Source organism: Asparagus officinalis, chromosome 5 (assembly GCF_001876935.1).
Source record: "Asparagus officinalis chromosome 5, Aspof.V1, whole genome shotgun sequence".
NCBI lineage: Eukaryota > Viridiplantae > Streptophyta > Magnoliopsida > Asparagales > Asparagaceae > Asparagus > Asparagus officinalis.
The window spans coordinates 111,556,091-111,573,428 of record NC_033798.1 but is presented as its reverse complement, the minus strand read 5'-3'; the positions used below and the strand labels follow the sequence as shown (position 1 = coordinate 111,573,428).

Genomic DNA, 17,338 nt, shown 5'->3' with positions numbered 1-17,338 from the left:
CGTTTGATGAAGGTATCCACCGACTCTCCGTCTTTTTGTTTCTCATCGAAGAGTGTCCTGATCGACACTTCGGCGTCATCATCGAAGAAATGAGCGAGGAACATGCTTTCCAGGTCCTCCCAGCTGTTGATGCTTCTGGGCTTGAGACGGCGGTACCAATCGAAAGCAGGCCCGCGAAGGGTGCCCACGAATGACCGAACCATCAAGGCTTCATTGCCGGAGATCATACCCAAATGGGACTTGAAGTAGATCAGGTGCTGAGAGGGCGGGCCCTTCCCGTCGAACGGCGTGAACTAGGTTGAACTTCGCTGGATACGGGAGCGATTCCCATTCTCTTGGGTAAGGACACGGAATCCCGGTCTTCTTCACCTCTCGAGCAGACATTAGAGCGTTAATTTTGCTCTCGAGGTCCTTTATTTTATCGTCCTCGTTTGTACCAGATCTTGGACGATTCCTAAGAGGAATAACGGGGCCACCCCCAGTCTTGGCCGAGACACCTTGGGGTGTCTCGTTTGTGCCGAGACACCTCGGGGTGTCTCAACTCAGGCTGAGACGTTCCGTTTTGCATATTCGTCCGTTTTCGCCGTAACTTCTTCATCCGAACTCAGATTTGAGCGATTCAAAGTACGTTGGAAAGTTGACGAGGAGTTCTATAAGCTCCAATGATTAGATCATCTGTGGAATAAATGAGACACGAAGGGTATTTCGCCTTTTGTAAGCGATGCGGGGCTCCCGATCAATTCGTATCCTCGTTATTCTGAAACTCCGTTGCTTCACGTAGTTCGTCGATTCACTTCAAGCATTCATCGACATTAATTGAGCTTATGTGACTTGGATAGTGACGTTCCTCACCTCCTCTTAGAATTGAGCTGCTCACGGAGACCTATAGGCAATTTTCGATGCCTACAAATACTACCTTTGTGATGCGGGGTACACAACCCAGCCAGGATTTATATCCCCATATCGTAGCGTCCGTTATCATCTAAAGGAATTTTTGGGGAGAACACCTCAAAATAGGAGGGAGTTATTCAATCTTAGACATTCCTCTTTGAGGTCAAGGATTGAAGCTACATTTGGTATATTGAAGAATCGTTTCAAGATTCTCACAGCAAAACCCCACTACCCCTTTAAGACCCAAGTCGACATTGTCTTGGCATGCACGGTTCTCCATAACTACATTGCAACAGTGGACCCAGACGATGACTTGTTGAATGAGAATATCGACATTTATGAGGATGATACTGAATTGGATATTAATGAAGATAACATTGTTATTGATTTCTTGCAGTCCCAAACTGTTAGAGAACAAGGAGCCTCAAAGGATGAGTGGAGATCTCGCAGAGATCAAATCGCTTTGGACATGTGGATTGACTATTGTTGTAAATACCGACATGGTGACACAACTGAGTCCGCGGTGTGATTTTATATGATTCCTGTAGTTGTTCTTAGTTTATTATGGTTGTGGTTATTGTAACTTATTTCGCACTCTGTGTTTGTTGCTACATTAACATGTGTTGGTTATATCCAATTGTGCGACTTCTTTATTGGTTAGGGCATCAATCTACACCTTGTTATTATGCAGGATATCATGTATTCCTCTTTTATGTCATGTACTTTAATACTATTTTAGTTATCTTTTGTATTATGCTTTCATGTGTCTCACAACATTTGTTGCTCTATTCCAAAGCAGTCAATTTAAAATACCATCTTCTTAATATTTTTTTGGACTAACATATGAATTATTGGACTATAGGATATGGTTGATAATGCAAACAATGCTGTGCATGATTTGGCCAACGTGAGGACCACCACTCACTCCCCAACGGCTAGGAGCCAACCACCCTCTCCCGTGCTTCCATCAAGTAGTGGGTTCAATCACCCATTCAACCTAATATTCTAGCCATCCTCCCCCTACGTGCAATCACCCTCTGGTTTTACCAATGTTCTGCATACCGATGGTAACTTTTCCCTATGTCTCACCCCATTTCATCTTATATGCACATTCTCAGTAACGCCCCATCTTTGCCACAACCATTTCAAGGCTCCAATTCCTCCGGTTACTTTCATTCTCCAACTAGTGTTATAGGGACTACTTCTGATTCAGGTAGTAAAAAACGATTGGAAAGGGATGAAGTAGTAGCCACTTCAGCTAGTTCACCCAAAAAATTCAAGGTTGTGGCCCACAGGAAAAGACAAATACCACGTGGTGAAGCAGCTTCATCTGGGTCCCCAACCAGATGGTGGACCCCTGCTCACGATGACGTGCTCATACCTTTTTTGGTCAATTTGGCAAGGTCTGGCCTTAAACCAGACAAAAACTTTAAGCAACATGTCTTTGCAATGGTGGCCGCTGAAGTAAATAAGCAATTTGGTACATCATTTGCTACCAAGAGTGTTGTTAACCATATGAAAACAATTTGTTCTTGGTTTCAAGACATGCAGGCTGCGCGTAATATCAGTGGCGCAGGTTGGGATAAGGCAACACAAACAATCATGCTGGATCCCGAGAGCTTTGATACATGGAATGAGGTAAATGAAGCGTGCATATCTTCAAAATGTTGATTCATTTGACCAAACAAATAAATACGCTTCCTTATATTGAATTGGATATTGATGACATGCAGGATAAAAATAAGAGTAGGCTTAAAGATTACATAAATAAGCCGCTGAAGCATTATGAGAACCTAGCTGTCATCTGTGGGATGATCAAGCAAGAGGTAACTTTTCCAAGGCCTCGATGGAGAAATTTGGGGGCCACGATGCAATCAACCTTGGAGATGATGACGAAGATCAAAATGTTAGCATGTCTGTGCCTCAGAAGTCCCTTCCCACAATTAACTTTTTAGATGAAGATAATCAATCTCAAACCAACAATGATAACGCCTCCAGAAAGGACTACCATAAAAAAATACCATCGGTGAAAGGTCGCATGAGAAAGACAGATGTTGGTTGTGACATCATGCAACATATGGTGGATGAAGTTAAACTCTTTTCATCATCTCTCAATCTTGTTAATCAGCACTGGACTGAGAAATTGTCTACAGCCATCTTTAGGCACAAAGAAACTTACCCTATAGAAGTCCTGGAGCTATTTTATGATACCACATTTGAAAATAAAACCAAAGCGAGGCATTTTATAGGTAAGAGTGACTTTGGCCAAAGGGCTTTGTTGGACAATTTCATGCAGATGCAAGGAGGGGGAAGTAAATGAGTGTGGGTGAAGGTAGGATTTTACACTACACTTGTGCTTTTATACGTGTGCTGAACTTTTGATTCATCCTTGCTAATTGGTTATATATTTTGCAGGACCGGTGGGGAGCTAGCAATTACCATATAGATTTTGCGCGAGCAAAAAACATGAGGCTATTTTTTTGTTAAACTCCTAGATCTGGTATGTTTGTAATATATTTGAGAGCACGTGACTCATCCTCTACAGAGACCTTCAGTCAGCTCTTGAGCTGATTTGATACACTGCCACACTTTATGCTTTCCCCACGCCTATTGAAGCTGATTATTTCTGCACATATAGCTTCACCCATTGTGACTCATGGCTGGTTTTGGGTTTTGGGTTTTGGGAAACATCAAGCAACCACATTTGTGCAATGATGAGTGGGGCTGGTTTTTTATATTCTTACCCAGCATTTATTGCAAACAATCATTTGGCAAGGCAGCCCTATCCACACTTTATGATATTCTTATTCAGCTATGAAAACACTAGTATTATCGGGCATGCAGCCAACATTATCATACAATTATTTGCTGATGATGGATATGTGATGAAGTAGGTTCCTATTTGAGCACAAAACCTGATTCAATCTTTTGGCCTCACTGTTGTTTATTTGTGATGTTTTGACACCCCTTATCAGCTCACAATTTGTTGTGCAATATTAATGTTGTGCATGCCTTATTATATATGATATCTTTCTCACTTGTTTTGACTCTTGCATGATCTAAACACTTGTTCATACCTCTATTATTGTTTGGTTACACATCACTTTCATAAAGCAGCTTTCAGAACTCTATTATTGTTTGGTTACACATCACTTTCATAAAGCAGCTTTCAGAACCCATCTCAACTCACTCTGTTAAAATTGTTGTGCATGCTAGACTACATGTGTTGTTGCCTTGTACTGTTTTGACTATTTTTTTTATAAACCACTTATAAACTACTTGGTCTTTGTTGCCTTGTGTTGTTTTGACTGCTACATATGCTACTGTCTTGTGCTGTTTTGACACTTTCGTTTATCTAAGCACTTGTTCATACCTCTTGGTCTTATTTTTTGTTACACTCTACACTTAGGGACTACTTCCTCTTTTCTATGTACAAATTCAACAATCAAATTATGCATGCTGTTTTAACATGGTGTAGAATACGTTGTTGAAAATGCTGTGCTTGCTTATCCTAGCATGTGCTGATTCTCTCTGCTGTTTTTGATGGTTTTGGCATTATTCACTACGCAGTTGCCTCTCTGCTGGAAACCTTTTGTTTATTAGCTGAATTTTTGTGGTTTTGGCATTATTCACTACGCAGTTGCCTCTCTGCTGGAAACCTTTTGTTTATTAGCTGAATTTTTGTTATCTTTCAGTTGGTTAAACAATGAAGCTTTGTTGTGTTCTGGTTTTTCTGTTTTGCTCAGTTTTTTGTTATCTTTCAGTTGGTTAAACAATGAAGCTTTGTTGTGTTCTGGTTTTTCTGTTTTGCTCAGTTCCTATTTGTGCAGTGATGAATGTCATGTTTTTTGATATTCTAAACCAGTAAAAATTACATGCAATGATATGGCGAGGCAGTCCAAATTGTGGAATGCAGCCAACATTGTCTTGCAAACTTGGTGATGAATATGTGATGAAGTTGACGTAGACCTGAGCACAATTGCTTAACAAACCTGGTGATTCTTCTCTGATGATATATATATGCAGAAGTTGACATTTACATGCCTGTTAAGTATTGGAATAGCCTTGTTCTACAAAGAGAACAGAAAAGTTGAATTGCATTATAACTTATAACCAAAATGTTTACACAAAATATTTTTATTATATTTTCAAGATGCAGATTACAATGTTTACAAGAACAAGGAAAATATTGAATAGCCCCAAAACTATAATACATTTTTTCAAATATTCAACTTGTTCAATTGCATGCTTCAATTCTCTTCGCAAATGCTTTGTTTCCAGCTCTTTTAATTCCGACACTGATTGAAGAGAAGGTTCTTCTTTTCTGGTTTCGTTATTTTTTATTTCTTTCTCATCTTCGACCCACCTAAAGAATTGGCATGATCTATTTGGGTATTTGGCACAACCCCAAAAAAATTTGCCCTTGTTCGAACCTACTTTGCACAGCTTCAATGGTGTTGGTATATTGCATAAACATTTTATCTCAGGAGATTTGTGCATACCTCTTTGGGCAGCAGCCATGGCTAAGCACTGTCAAAGAAGAAGGCCCTTGGGTAATTTAATTTTGAAGAAGGCACCAAAATGAAAAGGCTCTATGAATTGTTGGAGCTTTCTAGCTTTGCTGCAACTGTAAATTACTCACCCAAGTGGACACAATATATAGATGGTTTTTACTTGACCGTTGTCAGCTCTTTACTTTTGTGCGGTTTTTAAAAAATGACCGTTAGGCTTTGTTCCGTTGGGATTATTGCTGTGAACTACTTTGGGAGCGTTAAGCTCACCATGGTTTTGGCATTCAACTCTTCTTTTGTTGGGGTATTTGTGCATACCAAACATTAGAAATGGAAATGTAAATAGGGATGTAATTTCTTGTTTCTAAAGTAATGAAACAAACATGTGGAAACAAAGAAATACATTTTAAGGGGTTGATTTCACTGTGAAACAAACAAAATAAATAAAAACTGGAAAGCACACTGGAAATGTCTTGAAATCATTTCATTTCTTTATTTCTGTTTTCCCATTTTTTTTAGAAATGTACCAAACATGCCCTAAAAAGAAAGGGGATTGTTACGTATCTTTAGAGGTTCCATATGATCCAGATAATGGAACCTGACATGAATTGAGCTCATGAATAAATTGAGAGTGGTGACTATTTGGTAAAAATCTATTAGTTATAATACAGTTAGCAAGAGAACTTCTCGCATCGAAATTAAGATCGAATCCAACTATCAAACTTTGGAATCGGGTAAATAAATCACAAACCATCACGTATTAACTTATACGTACGTACACCAACCACACCCACACATATACACCTCAAAACTTCCTATACAAAAGCCTCACACCTAAGCCACCAAGATTCCAGCACACAACCATATTATACTTAAAATTGATTCTTGCATGAAGAAGGAAAAATAACGCATAATATCAAGAGGGTGGGCACTCTCAAGTTTTAAGTTTGGTAACGTTAGCTCATCTCCTCTTCTACTCTCCATTTTTCTCAACTCCCTTACTTTAATCCCATTCACTCCTCAATCTCTCCCTCTTCATTCATTAACGGCCATGTCGATTCCGGTGACCCGAAAACCTCGGTACCGCCTCGACGCCATCTCCCTCTCCCTCTCCATCCCCTCACGCGCCATCCTCTCCGACGTCACGTGCTCCGCCCTCCCCTCTGAGCTCCTCGCCATCGTAGGCCCCAGCGGCGCCGGAAAGACCTCCCTCCTCTCCATCCTCGCCGGAGCTCTCCCCTCAGGCGAAATCTCCGGTCATATCCTCCTCAACGCCGCCCCTCTATCCTCCTCCTCCTCCTCCACCAAGCTCCGCCGTCTCTCTGCCTACGTCACCCAAGATGACACCCTCTTCCCCTTACTGACGGTTCGCGAGTCGCTTTTGTTTTCAGCCCGACTCCGCTGTGCCCGGACGGAGCCCGAAACCCGAGTTCAGGACATCCTCAACGAGCTCTCGCTTGCGCACGTGGCGAATTCGAGAATCGGGTCGTTATCTGGTGGAGAACGGCGTCGGGTCTCGATTGGATCCGAACTCGTTCACGACCCACAAATTCTCCTCCTCGACGAGCCCACCTCAGGCCTCGACTCCGCCTGCGCCCTCCACGTCATCACTATTCTCAAATCGATGGCTGTTCTCCAGGGCAAAACCGTGATCCTCACCATCCACCAGCCCGGGTTTCGGATCTTGGACCTCTTTGATAGGATCCTGCTAATTTCCAACGGGTCCGTTAAGCACCACGGCTCTCTTCCGTCTCTCGAAGCGAAACTAATCGAATCGGGTCACTCGATCCCGCCCCACGTTAACGTGCTCGAGTTCGCCATGGATGCAGTTGAAACGCTACCAAGTCAGGTCATGGCCCCGTCACCTTCTATGTCCCAGCGAGAGTTTTGCGATCTAGTCCCTAAAGAAGCTCGAATTTATTACGCAAACTCTCGCTTCAACGAGGTTAGAATCCTCACAGCCAGATTCTTCAAGAACGTCCTCAGAACAAGGCAGCTATCGTCGGCAAGAATGCTTCAGTGCGTTTTAGCGGGATTTGCGCTAGGAACGATCTTCATGAACGTAGACAACATTTCGTCTCGAGTCGGATTTTTCGCGTTTACATTAACGTTCCTCCTATCCTCAACACGGGTTTCTCTATTTTTGGCTGGTGGTCTGGTTGGTCATGGCGATGGCGAACTCTTTCGTATCGTGCTTCAGCGCGATGGTTCCTAATTTCATTTTGGGCAACTCGTTGATCGCAGGCTTGATGGGTTCGTTTTTCCTATTTTCCGGGTATTTTATCGCGAAGAGGAACATACCGAAGTACTGGATTTTTATGCATTATTTGAGTTTGTTTAAGTATCCGTTTGAAGGGTTTATGGTGAACGAGTACGGAGGGGAGAGGGGGAGGAGGCAGTGCGTGACCAGAGACGGGGAAGGAATCTGTGTCGTTGATGGGGAGATGTTTTTGAGGCAGCAAGGGTTGGTTGGGGAGCAAAAATGGAGGAGCTTGATTGTGATGCTGGGGTTTATTGTTGGGTATAGGGTTATTTGCTTTGTGGTTCTTTGGGTGAGGTGTTGTAGGTTGAAGAGATTAAATTGAGAAGCGTTAATGGTAATTAATTTCCCCCCCAACTTTTTTATGAGTTTTTTGTTGTGTGTTATTTTATGTAATTGATTGATAACTCGAGATTCAATTCTTTAGGAGCTTTAATTTTACGTGTAGATAAGATATGTGTACGTGTGCGGTTCTGTAGTTATTTATGTTCATTATGTATCAGCCGCAATCTTCTCGCCCACGACGTCGATAAACAGTCTCACCAAGTTCCCTGCGCCCGTATATTTATACAAGATAAACGAGACATAATTTTGCGTACGGTAACATTTTTTATATTTATATTCTTCTTCTTCTCCTTCTTTACTAAAACTACTACTGAAGACTTTGCAACAACTACGCCAGCTCTCCAGCTAATTTTGAGGATACAAATCCCCTCATTTTTTTCACTGAAAGTTAGACATTAATCTCCCATATCATAATAGTTCATATTTTTTAAATAATTATGATTTCTCCTCGATATGAAATAAAAATGGATATTATATACAGTGATATAGTCTTTTTACCATTGTAAGAAAAACTGACTTAGATCAGTTTGACAACTCTCTTTTTTAATTGACAAACTGTTTAAAACTAGACTAAATTTGAACATGGATCGGTTTAAGATACTCCTTTGATTTGCAAAAACTGATCGAGTCATTTGTAGCCCAATTTATTTCAGTTCCAATCCGAGACTCTAAACTGGTCCAATTGTGAACCAGAGAGCTAGTACACTAATAAATTGATTGTAGCCATTGCCAACTTAAGGACCAAAGCTGTCCCAATTTAATTGAATTAATTACCAAACAGATCTTTAGGACTTAGAAATATAACCATCATTTTTATTTTATTGTTTTTTTTGGGGTGGCCGGGGTTGCGGTGTTGGCTTCTTTCTTTCTTTTTTTCTTTTCCCGACTTCAGAGGATCCTAATCCGCATAATAAGCCGCACCTTTTTCTTCTTTTTTCCCCGTTCACCGAACATGGTTTCGATATAGAAATTGGATACACAAAATTACCTCTAACCATCTTTACAGAGCATGGTAATGACATGCAGACTAGTGCTTTTATTTGATAGTCACAGAACGGCCCATAAATGAAGCCCAAATAAACCTGTGGATGAAATTAAGAATTACTTTCCAAAAGCCCAGCAAATCTTACACATCCTCGCCCTAGTTATTTTACATTTGTGTCCTAAGAGATTTTGTAAGAATAGCTGTACAAGCCGATGTTCTGAAGGGCGCCTATGTGAATGGAAGGCTTGTTGTCTCCATATAAGTTCATTGGACATCTAGGAGGAAAACCAATTTATATCAATATATCTCTAACTCAGATAAGCTCATAGGTTAGATTCTCCATGGCTCGATACTCGGACTCAATTGTAGATCTAGAAACTGCACTTTGCTTTTTTGCTCTTCCATGAAACTCGATTTACTTCAAGAAATACACAATATCTTGTAATTGATCTTCTCTCAGCCAGAGATCCTGTCCAATCTGCATCCGACAAACCTGCAACTCTTTAATGTTTACTATCTGAATAGAGAAGTCTCTTGTCTGGAATTTTCTTAAGATATCTAAGAATCCTCTTTCACAGCCTCCATGTAGGGTATCCTGAATGCTGATAGAAATTGACCAACTATATTAACAGAAAATATAATATCTGGCCTAGTAACTGTCAAATAGTTTAGCTTCCTAACTAATCTCCTATATTTCTCAAGATCCCTAATCTAGTAGAAGTTCTTGTCATCCATAGGTGAGTCAATACCCTTGAATTCTGATATTCTGGCATTTGTCAACATGTCGAGCATATTTTTTCTCTGAGATAAAATGATTCCCTTCCTTAATCTAGCTATCTTAATGCCTAGAAAATACTTTCGGGGCCCAAGAGACCTGGTCTGAAATTGTTATTGTAGGTATTCCTTTATAAGTCTCTAATACCATGTACATCATCTCTAATGATCACAATATCATCAATATATATAATCAGAAGGATCCGATTCTCACCAAGAAATCTCCAGAAAATAGAATGGTTTTTCTAAGTTCGATGAAGACCAAATTGTTAAACTGCTATTGTAAAACGTCCAAACCATGCTCTCAAATATCGTTTCAAGCCACAGAGAGCTTTTTTTAATCTGCAAACCTTCCCATACTCCCCCTGAGCAACAAACTCTGGTGGTTGCTCCACAAAAACTTCCTCATCCGGAATGCCATTTAGAAAAATATTCTTAATATCCAGCTAATGGATTGGTTAGTGATAGTGAGCGGCAAGTGAAAAGAATATGGATGGACGTCATTTTTGCTAGAGGAGAGAAGGTGTTAATGTACCATATAACCGTTTGTAACTAGTCAAGCTTTAAGGCAAGCTAGAGATCCATCTGGATTTACTTTGACTGTGTAAGCCCACTTGCATTCAACAGCTTTCTTTCTCAAGTCTCATTCTGTCATCTCTTCTTGCATTGCTGCTATCCAACATGGGATAAATAGTGCTTCCGACACGTTCTTGGGAACTGAGTGAGAGTCTAGAGAAGACATAAAATAATGAAATGATGATAATAATAAATAGTAAGAGACATAGTGTACAAGAGGATAGTATACCTCGGTTCTTAGTCATGTGGTCAGACACCCCTGAATCTACAACCCAAGTATTGAACGATGATGATGTAAGACACGCAATATGATTACCTAATTGGATAAGTGTAGCTATAGCGGGAGAGGATAACATCTTTCTTAATTGTTGGAATAGCTCTAACTGCTCAAGCTCATGACGAGTCCGATCATTTAAAAGACTCTCCTGAGCAGCTACATGTGAATTTCGAGGTTGTTTGTCCTACAACCGAGGAACCGAGGACAATTAAACTTCATAGGACCTAGTTTCTTTTAATAATGACAGTAAACAGAAGAATAATCTTTTATGACTCCTCATGAACTATCCTCTCATCCTCCATGTCATCCAAAGCATCCCCCACACCCGCGCTCAACACCACTACCACCATGGCCTAAGAAACTACCACCGCGGCCTCTTGTCTATCTTCCTTGGGATACTAAGGTAGATCGATCTGATGAGATGACTGGAAATATAGATGAGATTGTAGGAGTCACCCATTTCAGGAAGTGATAAGTCTCTACAAGTGAGGAGACTATTGTACAACCTAATACATGTGATCATGCAGAATGATAAATAGGGTGTGGAGTCATTAAGAAGATTAAGGCCATCAACTGATCCTACTAATCCTACATCTGATTACATCTGACGTAATGAGAAAAATCTATCGGAACTTCTCAGCTAGTTGATTAAACTCTGCATAATGCACATCCAATGTCAGTTCCACTTGTTTCATGCAAAGGATCTTCTGAATGTCATAAGATCTATTCACATATCTAGCTCCTGAGTATAATCGACCTAAGTATGCCCAAAGCTCCTTCACAATCTGACAATGAAGCATCAGATCCTGAATCCGTGACTTCACTATGTTGATGATCTGTCCAAGCAGTAGCACATTATTAGCTATCCACTCCTTAGTCATTGAATCAGGAGGACCTTCTGTCAAGTGTCGCGTCTTTTGATTGCTAGCAACATAAATTTTAATTATCTGTTTCCAATATTGGCAATTATCATCATCCAACTTATTGTCGATAATTTTGGTATATATCACCTCTGAAGTGGTTTTCACCTCTATTTTCGCTTCACATTTCAAATAAAAAGTCATCAAACAAAAGAATATCCTCCAAACAACTATAACGACTAGTAGTCAACTAGCGCAACAAACCAAGCTCTAACAAGTTCTGACAAATACTAACCAAATCAATCAGCAACAAAAATTAGCACATCCAACGAACAATCCACCCACCCAATCTTAAGCATATCAGGTAGAATACCATGGGTAAACATGTAAATGAGTTCCTTCCAATTTTTCTTTCTTTCTTTTTTTTCTTGGTTCTAGAGTTTCTGCAGCCTAGGAGTAGGGTCTGGTCTGGTTTGGTTTCGGGTTAGAGGTTTCAGGTCAAGTCTGGTTTGGTTAGGGTTAGGGCTTTAGGTGATTTAGGTTTAGGTTATGGTCTTTGTTAGGGTTAGGGTCAGGTTTGGTCTGATGGAAGCGGATCTGGGAGAGCAGCACTGGTAGATTTTGACTGGAGGGCGATGGCGGTAGTGACAGAGGATGAGGAGGAGGAGTTGATGGTGACCACTCGACGTTGACGGTGATGCAAGAAGGGATGCTGACCTCAAAGATAGAGAAGAGAAAGGAGGTGAAACTGTGGGGCCACCGGAGAGGTTGATGGACAGGGCGGTCGACAGCGGTGGTGTGGTTTTTGACGGCTAGGGTTTTTGTCTTGAGAACAGAGAGGCTAGGATTTAAATTAAGGGATGAGATTTATGGATGGGAGTTGGTTTTGATGGAGGGCTAAGATGCGACTTTGATACCATGTAGAAAGAGTAATTAGAGAGGATTGATTTGTCCCTCTCCTCTCTAGTCTTATTAATAGTATTATGATTACAAAATAATTTGACTCTAATGAATGTGGGACTAAATTAAATTTAGGGAACTGGCAAAAATACAGGAAAGACTTTCAACACAATGCATCATATTGATTATTTTTTAGTAGACAACGCATAATATTGATTCTTTTAGGATTGCTATTCTTAGCAAATTGGATACTAAAGACAGACTTTTTTTTGAAAGGAATCTATACTAATCCTCTTTGTGTACCGTGTGGGAAAGAAAATGAAACTCATGAACATTTTTTTTTATCAAGTGTGAGTTTGTTAAATCTATGTGTGGTTCTTTAAATTTTAGATTTCAAGTTACTGAAGCTCTCAGGATTCTCTATGATATTTATGGGTGGAATGGAAATATGATACTTTCAAAGAGGATCAAAGAAAAAAGTGGAGCTCTTTTTTCTTTGCTTTAATCTAGATTGTGTGGGGAGATAGAAAGGAACACGAGAATTTTCACTACAAACACTCACATTCACTAGAAATTTGGAGGAAGATCGTCTACTATGCTAACTTCTGAATTTGATAACTACGATAGAAGGCTTCTTGGAGGGGGAGGAAAACAGTCTATTGCACCTGTTAATGTAGCTGATGGAGCTCATGGTCATGGAGAGGAGTTGCAAAGACTACAAAGGATATTGCAAAGCTGTACTCCTAGTTGTGTACTTACTTTTCGTTGTAGACTTATAACCAATTCACTTTTAGGTAGGCCTGTTCAAAAAGCCCGCCGGTCCGAGTCCAAACCGGCCCGAGCCTTCGCCCGGACAATCCCCGGAACCTGGCCGGTTTCCGGCCCCGGGTCTGGGCTGCCTCAGCGGCGCCCAGCCAGGCGCAGGACCCGACCCGGAACAAGGCGCGCCGGGCAAAAATCCGGCAGCCGGGCAGCCCGGGCACCCGGAGACCCGCCCGGTGGCAACGGTCAACCACTAGTGACCGTTGGTCGAAAAAAAGCCGAGGCGGGCCGGGCTGCCCGGCCCCGACCCGACCGACAACGGTCACGACAAGTGACATCTGTGGCCAAAACGGTCGTGTCGGGCTGCCGCATCCGGCCCGACCCGACCACAACGATCACGAGAGGACCAGTTGTGGCAAACGGTCCGGGTCGGGCCGGGCCCAGCCCGGCCCGGCCATAATCGGTCTTTTGACCGTTTTGTCCCAAAAAACGGTCAAAAAACGGCTATTTTGTGAGGTTATTTTGATCATTTGCTTAGGGGGCTGGTTCTATAAATAGAGGGGGGTTTTTATTTGTTTTCTTCACACCAAAACTCATCTACTTCTCTCTTATACTCTTATACTCTCTTATACTTTCTAATCCTTTCATCAAATGGCTTCTGGATCTGATTATAAAGAGCAAAACCTATCTCACGATCTTGAAATGAGTCCTACTGGGTCTACTCCTACCGAATTTAATCCTGAATCCGGTGGCGACGAATCTGCACCAAGAGCTCCTAAAAGGCCAAGATCCGATGTGTGGAATTTTTACGAGAAAATCGACATCACCAAGGATGAACATGGTGGGATCCTCACCCAGAAGGCTAAGTGTGCGTTGTGCGGCAAGATTTTTCAAGCTCATCATAAGAGCGGCACCAACCACCTCAAACGCCATTTAGATAAACACAACAAAGGCCAGACTCCTCAATGTGATATCCGACAATCCATGATTTCTCAATCCTCCTCTTCTGGTAGTCTCGGTAGTTGGAACTATGACGCTGCCAGAGCCAGGAAATGCGTAATCAGGTTTATCATTCTTAAAAACCTTCCTTTTAAATTAGTAGAAGATGATGAATTTGAAGATATGTTTAGAGATGGTTTTTATCCTGCATTTAAAAAATTTTCTCGTCAAACCTGTCAATGTGATATTTTAAAATATTATCAGGAGGAACAAGGAAAAATAATTTCTTATTTTAAAATTTTAAACTGTAAATTTTCTTTAACTTCTGATATTTGGACATCTAGAGCACAAACTGGATATTTATGTATCACAGTACAATGGATTGATGAAAATTGGCAAATGTTTAAAAGAGTTGTTTCTTTTATTGCAATAGAAGAGTCACATACTGGTATTAATGTTACAAATTTAATAATTGAAGAACTTATGAAATTAGAAATTTCAGAAAGAATATTTTCTCTTTCACTAGATAATGCAAGTAATAACAATGTAGTTGTTGATTTTATCAGATCAATTATTGCCATGTCATGGTGATCTTTTTCATATTAGGTGTATCTGTCATATTTTAAATTTAATTATTCAAAGTACATTTACTGAAATTAAACCCATGATAGAAAAGGTTAGAACAGTTGCTTATATGCATAATGCTTCTGAACAAAGACTTAAAAGATGGAAACAATTTTGTAAAAGAAAAAATATAAAGCACAGACTAATTCCAAAAAATATTGACCATAGGTGGAATTCTACCTATGCAATGTTAAGTGTAGCAATAGAATATAAAGACATTATAACTGATTTTATAAACTATTATGCTTCTAGTTCTAGTTCTGGTAGCACTTATGAAATAACTGAAGATGAATGAACAATTATATGTAATTTAAATAAAATGTTATAAGTTTTTTATGATGCTACAATGTTATTATCTGGCTGTTATTATCCAACCATTACTTTAGCTGCTTTACAAATTTTAAATATTCAAAAAAAATTTGGGAAATATCGTATGGATGATACTTTGGACCTATGATTTTTCAAATGGAGAGCAAATTTAATAAGTATTTTAGGCCTATTCATCATATTTTTGGTTTGGGGGTTCTTATTGATCCATGCTTGAAGGATATTGGCCTTCGAAGTTTGTTACAATCCTTGTATGGTAATCAGATTATAGACTTAGATGATGGAACCACCCTTACTGCTACTACTCATCATTTAGCTATTAGAAATTATTTTCAAACCTTATATGATGAGTATGCAGCTAGATATGGTGTAGCTACACAACAGTCTTCAGCTTCGGCACCTTCAGCTTCGACTTCGAGCACAGGTCGAGGTAAAAGTGTAAGTTTTGATAGGTATGCAATGGTAGCTGAGCTAACTGGTGGATCTGGACTTGGATCGTCATCATTGGAGGTTTTTGAAATAGATGAATATTTATCTGCTTCTTTAGTTAAATGTCAAGGAAATGCTTTAGATATTTTGCAATGGTGGAAAGTATATGGATCAGTTTCATATCCTATACTTTTCACCATGGTTCGTAACTTACTAACAGTGCAGGTTTCGATGGTAGCTTCGGAATCCGCGTTCAGCATAGCAGGACGTTTGATCGACGACCACAAGACATGCTTAGATCCGTATACTGTACAAGCGGTGATGTGCTTACAGGATTGGTGGAGATACGAGAAGCGAACACAAGGCATCGAACGGATTGCTATGATTGAAGATAAATTTGAAGAGTTGGGACTAGCAGATAGATATAATGATTAGATAATATTCATAAAATTGTAATTTTTATTTCTTAGCTTTAAATTTGAATTAAATTATTTCGAAAAAAGTTGTATCTATTGTGATGCGATGAATTCCAAAATAAATTTGTACTTATAATTTATAAATAATTTATTAATTATTAATAAAGAATTTGTTTTTATTATTTTTTATTTGTAATTTATGTCATTTTAAGTGATTAATAAAATTATTGTTTTTTATTAATTTTTCTTATCTTTTTTTATAATTTAAAATTTAAATAAAATTTAAAAATTTTGATAAAAAATTGGAAAAAATCCGGCCAGCTAGGAACCCGGCCCAGTCGGGCCCGGGCCCGGGGTACCCAGGTCTGGGTCCGGTTTTGCCTGGCCCGGGCCCGGATTTTCGGGCCGGGCCGGCCCGGCCCGGATGGACATGCTTACTTTTAGGGTAATGAAAGTCGGCTAGGATCCCTTTTAGTTGGGGTTCTTTATCTGGAAAAAGAAAAAAAAGAAAGAAAAGAAAAAGGAAAAAAAGTTGAACTTTTATAAATATAATTATTTTGGCAAGCATGCACTTATGTTTGGTACGTTGTAATTACAAGAAATTAACCTTAAGTACGTTGTTTGAATGTCTATATCATTATTATGGTAAATGTATTTTAATGTACTTTGAGTCTCAGATTCAATGTTTGGTTGATTGCAAAAACCGTTCAATTTGCATTTTTGTTATAGGAAGTACATTTTCATTGCAATCAAAGTGTTAGTTTCTCTACGAATTTAAAACAATCTAAATATTTTAGTTAGAACCAACTAATTTAGTTACATGGTGTAGTTTCTTTTTTGTTATTAATACAGAACTTGCTACATTTTTTGCGACCAAATTAGTTGTTTTCGTACAAAACATGAGTCCAATTACTATCTATAACAATCTTGTTGGTAACCAAGCACTGAAAATGTAAATCTTATTGCAATATTTAAGCCATAAGATCCATTTCGTTTCAGCTAAACACCTACTGGCTTCAATTCCAATTTCCATTTTTGCTGAGAAATACGCATCTGACCATTCACACTCTTATAGATAAGGCTAAATAGCACCTATATACCATATGTTTTCACCAAGTTTTCACTTATGTACCTCCAGCTTGTATTTGGTAGGAAAAAAACTACCCTAAAGTCTTTTAGACTTGCACTTATGTACCCTTACTTTTTTTTGGAGGCACTTAAATACACTAAAATTAAAACTTGTACGTAAAAAACCTTAGTTATGCAAACTTGGGGGCATTTAATAGCAAGTTTTAAAAACTTTAGGGTTTTATGTGCCAGATAAAACTTTAGGGTATTTAATTGCAAGTTTTAATAACTTTAGGATATATAAGTGCTTAAAAAATAAGAGAGGGTATATAAGTGTAATTTAAAAAAAAACTTTAGGGTATTTTCTTGCTACCAAATATAAGCAAGGGTATAT

The 17,338-nt window shown here is 39.4% G+C and overlaps 1 protein-coding gene across 1 annotated transcript; it reads left to right on the top strand.

Moving 5' to 3' along the window:
* Nucleotides 6,377–12,842, top strand: LOC109843357 (ABC transporter G family member 10-like). The gene is given in 3 exon segments (XM_020412290.1): nucleotides 6,377–7,529; nucleotides 7,531–7,999; nucleotides 12,770–12,842. Coding segments are annotated over 2 exon segments (1,533 nt in total). The 5' UTR covers nucleotides 6,377–6,453; the 3' UTR covers nucleotides 7,988–7,999; nucleotides 12,770–12,842.